The sequence below is a fragment of the Petaurus breviceps genome, unplaced genomic scaffold (genome assembly GCF_028583685.1).
Source record: "Petaurus breviceps papuanus isolate PSGF00001 unplaced genomic scaffold, PetGlider_PUasm1.0 90700, whole genome shotgun sequence".
Taxonomy (NCBI): Eukaryota; Metazoa; Chordata; class Mammalia; order Diprotodontia; family Petauridae; genus Petaurus; species Petaurus breviceps.
In genome coordinates, this window is record NW_027187315.1 from 5,134,869 (window position 1) to 5,141,610 (window position 6,742).

General features: G+C 45.1%; 1 protein-coding gene across 1 annotated transcript in view; it reads left to right on the forward strand.

Moving 5' to 3' along the window:
* Nucleotides 1-3,066, forward strand: part of NYX (nyctalopin) — a 39,777-nt gene extending 36,711 nt beyond the window's left edge. The window contains exon 4 of the mRNA XM_069065673.1: nucleotides 1,176-3,066. Within this exon, the coding sequence (XP_068921774.1) occupies nucleotides 1,176-2,554 (1,379 nt within the window). The 3' untranslated portion in view covers nucleotides 2,555-3,066. The remainder of the gene's footprint in view (nucleotides 1-1,175) is intronic.
* The last annotated feature ends 3,676 nt before the right edge of the window (nucleotides 3,067-6,742 follow it).

Consider the following 6,742-nt stretch of genomic DNA (forward strand, 5'->3'; position numbering starts at 1 on the left):
ACATCCTCCAACCTTCCCAGCTTAGTTAAACTTTTACCAGCACACCCTATACTGCTCAATAAACACTGCTTGAGCAAATGTGAATCCAGCTTCTTTTTTTCTTAAGCAAATGATAAGTTCAAAAGAAGTTTCTGTCTGGGGGGAATGGTTGAGCTGCCAGGGAGTCATGTGAAGCTCTCCACTGTTCTGTTAAATACATGACTCAAAGAGATACCTCCTTTCTTCTAGGTGAAACCAATAGGGTTAACTACAAAGAAATTATTCTTGGTGCAAGGAAAATGTCTAGAAAAGATTGGTTATACCTACTTTCCACAGTATGGGGCAGAGGGAGAAAGAGTAAGAATATAAATCCTTCCTCTCCTGCACTGGCCTAGTAGGATCTTTTGACTTTATATAAAAAACTCCTAACAGACATCTGGTTACAGTAGGTTTCTGCCAGATTTTGAGTTACAAATTTTCTCCCCGTTTTTCCCCTACCCACTGCCCCAAAATAGCAGTCCACAGGATATCTCCTCCTCCAATCTGCTCTCTCCCATATTTTCTCCCATACCCCTTTCGACTTTTCCAGTGGATCGCTATGCCCCAGTGCCTGTATATCTTTACAATGGGTTTCATATAGGTGGAAGGGTGAGTGGGGATGGTAAATAACATGAACAAAAGTGTTTGTTCAGTTGTATCTGACTCTTGGTGACCCTATTTGGGGTTTTCTTGGCAGAGATCCTGGAGTAGCTTGCCATTTCCTTCTCCAGCTCATTTTACAGATGAGGAAACCGAGGCAAACAGGATTAAGTGACTTGCCCAGGGACACACAGCTAGTGTCTGAGGCCAGATTTGGACTCATGAAGATGAGTCTTTCTGACTCCTGGCCTGGCACTCTATCCACTGAGCCACCTGGCTGCCCCAGAAGTATAGGGGTGGTAAATTGAAAAGTATTTTTTTGGGGGGGGTACAATGGGTGGGATCAATTTATTTGGGAGATAAAACTAGAAAAGCCAATTGGAAAGCCTTGAATGATGGTGTTTGGACTTTATTTCATAGATCCGACTGGAGATGCAGAGGTCGTAATTCTTACTAACTTCTCTTCTTTTCTCCCTTTCTTCCCTTCTCTACTCTCATGGAACCTCTGTTCTGTGCCTGCTCCCTCCCCTTTCTGCCCAACCCTCTGCCCTGCAAAGTGATTCTCTGCTTGCCCTGTGCCCAGGCTCTCTGGGCGTGCGTCCGCACCTGTCCCACCGGCTGCACCTGCACCCCCGAGCGCAGCTGCTCTGTTCTGTGCGACAGGACGGGCCTCCTGCAGATCCCCAGCGAATTCCCCTGCGAGGCCTCCTTCATCAACCTGGACAAGAACGGCATCAAATTCCTGGCAGAGCGGGCTTTTGGAACCCTGCCCTCGCTCCGGCAGCTGTCGCTGAGTCACAACAATATCTCCTTCATCACTCCAGGAGCCTTTAAGGGCTTGCCCAACCTGGTGGAGCTGAGGATCGCCTACAATGAGGACATCCGCTACCTGCACACTAGGACCTTCGCCGCCCTCCGGCGCCTGGTCAGGCTGGACTTGGCGGGCTGCAACCTGTTCAGCATCCCGGACCGCATCTTTGTGGACCTCCCTGCCTTGCAGGAGCTCTCCTGCTTCCAGAACCACTTCCGTCGGGTGCCTGGGGCTGTCAGGGGCATGGAGAACCTGACCCATCTCTACCTGGAACGAAACTGGATCGAGGCGGTCGCCTACAACTCGCTGCAGGGCCTGGGCCGGCTGTGTTCTCTGAGTCTGCAGGACAACAGGATCAGTGTGGTGCACGGCAGGGCGTTCCAGGACTGCCAGAGGATGGAGTACCTCTACCTGAACGACAATCTCCTCCGCGGTCTCCCGGGGAGCTCCTTTGAGGGGCTGAGCCACCTGAAGATGCTCAATCTGGGGGGTAACTTCCTGACCCACGTGTCTAGGGCCTGGTTCCGGGACCTGGCGGAGCTGGAAGTGCTCTATCTGGACAGAAACAGGCTGCAATACATCGAGGAAGGGGCCTTTGAGAACCTCACAAGCCTCATGGCCCTGCACCTCAACAGCAACAACCTCACCTTGCTGCCCTTCTCAGTCTTCCAGCCGGTCTACTTTCTGGGCCGTCTGTATTTGTTTAGGAACCCTTGGCACTGTGACTGCCAGATGGAGTGGCTCAAGGAGTGGATGGAGAGCTACGGCCTGGTCAGGGACGTCACCTGCGCCTCCCCGTCCTCCGTGGCCAGTGGAGACCTGAGCACCGTTGACTTTCACCGATCCCATGAGGGGCTTTGCTTGGACCCTGAGGAGCTGAACTTCACCACCCCCAGTGAGGCCCCTTTGGAAGGGCCTCCCTCGGCCACTGAGAGCAAATTCAGCAGCCTCATCTCCAAGCTCCTGTCCCCAAGGGCCTCACCAGCGGAGGTGGCAAATGACACTGAGGCCCTGGTCAACAGCTCTCTGCTGGACAGCCTTTCCTCAGGCCTAGAAGGAAGGTGGGGAAACAAGGCCTTATCATTTTGGGCCGCTCTGAACCTATTTCTCTGTGACATAGTGTAATGGAAATACAAATTTAAAGATCTTCCCTGCCCCTAGGCCCTTTGATAGGCTTAAGAGACTCTGAGAACCTTCCTTGATTTGAAAATATATTCTGCCTCCTAATAGGCTGAATGTGGTCACATGGAGCCTGTGGCAGGAGGCTTGGTTTTCAGGAATGCCCACACCTTGATGCTGTGTGATTGGGATTGGTCAAGAGGGTGGTTACATTCTCTGACCCAGGAGGCGACTATATGATCCCTCATGTGAGGCTTTGCTTTGGGGCTCACTTTGAGAAGTGTTCTGTGATTTGATCAGATGAGACTCTGGGAAGCCCTTGCTGAGAGCCCCCTGGCTTTGAAAAACCCAGGTGTTGATGGTAACTGTGATTTGGTTTGGATGTAATGGTTGGACAGTTTGGAAACCTGTCTGCTTGATATGTTTCTCTGTCTTGATAATTCTGTCTGTATACTCTGAAGTTCGGGGTGCTGATCTTTTCCCCCTGAACTAGGTAAACAATATATGTTTGACTGATTAAAGTAAGCTTGTTAACCTATTTTGAGTCGCTTTCCTTTAGCAAAGCAGATCCAAGAACCTGTGTTGGCAGCCACCCGGGGGATGCTGGGGTTCTTGCTGCTACACATAGTGACAAGGCTGAATGTGGAATGAGTTCACAAGGCATTGTGGGAAATCAGATCATGAGGTATTCAAAATAGCGCTGATCCTTGGGTGGTCGGCAGGGGATTGCTGGTATTGGGGCCAAGGCGATCCAACTGATTGCTGGAGAGGGAGAAACATGGGAAATACTGTTCTGCCCACCTTCTACCCCCAAAGGCCAACATAAATTCAACAGCTGGAGCAGAGAAGGATAGAAGATGAACATACTTAGAGTTTTGTGTTTAGTGTTCAATGTTTTATCCAGGTGGCCTTCTGCATAGATGATACATACTGTTGTTGTTGAGTTGTGAAAGAGTCTGACTCTTCATGACCATAGCCCACCAGTGCTGTCCCTGGGGGTTTTCTTGGAGAAGATCAGGAGCAGTTTGGCATTTCCTCCTTCAGGGGATTAAGACAATCAGAGGTTAAGTGATTTGTCCAGAGTCACACAGCTAGTAAGTGTCTGAGGCCAGATTTGAGCTCAGGTCTTCCTGGCTCTAGGCCCAGCATACTCTATCCACCGCTACCTAGCTGCCCACATACATACATACATACATACACACATACATACGCATGCATAAATGCACACAATCCACCCATCCATATATATATGCACACACATGTTTCCGTATATATGCATGTATACAGGTGTGCATGTGTACATATATGCACATATATGTGTGGTATGGCAGATTGCCTATGAGACATAGTTGGAGAGCTTTCAAAAAGTATCCTTCTCCCCACTCAAAGGTTTTAGGGTCTGAAATTTCCATCATAGGAGATTTTTCCTTTGAGGCTAAACATTGTCCTCTCTTGGTTTCTCATTTGAAGAAAGCCAATACTCTTGGGAAAGGCAGTACATTATGTCCCTAACACTTTGGTATAAATTAATTAATTTACTTTCCTTCCTGAAATGGGGAAGGGGTGGGCTGATGTGGTGGGACAGGAGACAAGGGTGAGGACACTGGAGGTATGGGTGCTAGATTGACGGACTGGGGGAGGGCACAGAAAGGATGATTGGGAGGGTATTGATGGTGAATACACATTGACTGAGAAATTGGTGTAGGCTGAAAAAGAGCTGCCAAGTAGACCGGGAATTCCTTAGGTGGGTCTTTTAATAAGGGAAGGGGGATGGGGACAGAGTCTGGTCCTTTGCACATTTTGATACCCACCAAATATAGAGATGTTGCATTCTCACTAGTTGGGAAATGGTAACTTAGAGAAATTTTCATTCCATGATATTTGACTAAGAGAAGGAAGTCAGGACTGCCCAGTGACTGTACAGAAAGCCAGTTCTACACTTACCCAAGCCTTCACCCCCATCCTAGGGCAATTAATGGCCTTTCCCAAACCCTTCAACATCAATATTCAGAAATAGAAAAATGCAGTAGTTGGGATGAGAATGGACAAAAGTGGGCTGCCCTTGGATAATTCCAGGACCCTGTAACCACATCTTGTGGTTCTCAGTTTCATGTTTCAGGCATAGACTGAAGAGGGAAGGCTTTGGAAATAACATACTCAGGCAGAGCTCCCATCCTTCCTCATTTCTTCCTTCTTGCCACACCTCCCTCTCACTCACAGGCATTCTGTGTCCCAAAACACCATCAGAGGCTCACCAGTTGAATGTCGTTGTGTTCTGCTTATCCAAAGTAGAAAGAGGAGTCAGATCATGTAATCAGTCAACCATTAAGCATTTATTAAGCCCCTACTATATGCCTGTGCCAGGCACAGTGCTTAGTGCTGGTGATTAAAAAAAGAGGTAAAAACCAGTGCCTGACCTCATGGAGTTTACAGTCGAATAGATTATCTGATGCCAGATACATGATTCGACCTATCTCATGCATAGGATACAATGATTTCAGATTTCTGGGATATTTACAAATTAAGATTAAGTAATCTTAATGCATTGGATTCTTCTTTATATATATAATAATATGTATAATAATAATAATGTATAATAAAGAGCTGTTTTTCAAGGCCCAGTCTGGCTTTGTGTATTGTACAGCTACAGGGTTGAGCTGAGGAAAGTCTGAAGGAAATAATATTTCATCTAGTCATTGGACATTTAGGACTAGAATTTTTTAAAAGGTCATTAATTGATCATGCATTTTTAATAGCTTGTTTTTCTATAGGTTATTAGAAAATTAAAAAAAATAATGTTGCATAAAACTTAAATGCTGAAGGTTAATTTTGTTTTCAATACATTTTTTCAAGTCTTATTTTTCATGTGCAAGAATCAATGGAGGGCAGGTCAGAAAAACCATCTATTCCAAGCATATACTATCAGAAACTGTGGAAGGAGGGATTGAGTGATGGGGAATTGTTTTTTGCATCTTTGTAACCATGGAAGCGCAGGGAAGAACCTTTCAGTCTAGGTTGCCAAGGAGCAGAATGTCACCTAGAGAAAAATGTTTTTCATTACTTTTGACCCGAGAGGGTTTGCGGTATCAACTTTAATATGTTTTCTTGGTACTGACTGGCTGGCTGGCAGCCTTGCTTTTTAGAGATACACTTTTTATACTGGAAGTTTTTAAATGAGTATCAAAACCTAAAGATCCTCCTGGGAGATTTTTTTTTAAATAAAGTTAACCAGAATTCCCACAGAATTATGGGTAAAATGAATCATATAACAACAAATCATGAACAGCCTAGAATGAGCTTTTAGTGAAATGTAAGCCATTATGAGCTTGAGCCTGGAGGAGAAAGCTCTCCTATTTTCAGGTGTTACTAAAATGGCTCTTGTTCAGGGTCACTGTGGCTTCAAAATGTGTAATTTACTTCATCTGCTAGAGCCAAAACTATAATTGTTAACAATAAGTGGAAGATTTGGGAGGAGGAAAATTAGGGCAAGAACCATTATAAAATGCCCTCCTGAGGTCATCCTACCTCTTGACATTTCCACTACACTAGATTTCTCAAGAGAAAGAAAAGAAAATAGGTTCATATTTCATGCATCAAAAACAATTCCCTTCCCACTCCCATAGTCCCCCAGACAAAAAAAGCCAGATTGACATTAGTTTTCTTTGCTAGATTATTTTGATAAGATCTAGTAATCTCAATGTAAGCAATGTTTTAGTGATATAGTGTTGATATATGTTTCTAATAGGCAGGGTTTTTTTTTTTTTTTAAAGCCAAAGCAAAAATGAAGCTCATCTTAGAATGGTGACAATCCAAGTCTTTTGAGCCCTAGAAGTTTAGGGCAGTTATCTCTCCATTTCCCCATGCATCTAGGACAGACGTGACAGTTGAAGTATGTTTTGAAGGTGCTACTTTGGGGAGAGGAGTAAGTACCATTTTAGTAGATTTGGGTCCCAGACCAGACCATTGCTTCAGATATTACTTTCATTTGTGATTTATCTAGACAGAATATTGAAGGGCTCAGGGAAACATCCATACAATCATTTTAAAGGAAGTTCTCTAAAATCTGTCCCACCCCACGAAAGAAGCACATTTCAAGGGGTGGGGAGGAGGATGATTTTTTTTTTTAGGGAAAAAGTAAAAGCTGCTTCCTCAACTGTTTAAAGATGTAAAAGTTTAAAAGAACTCCTACCCCCC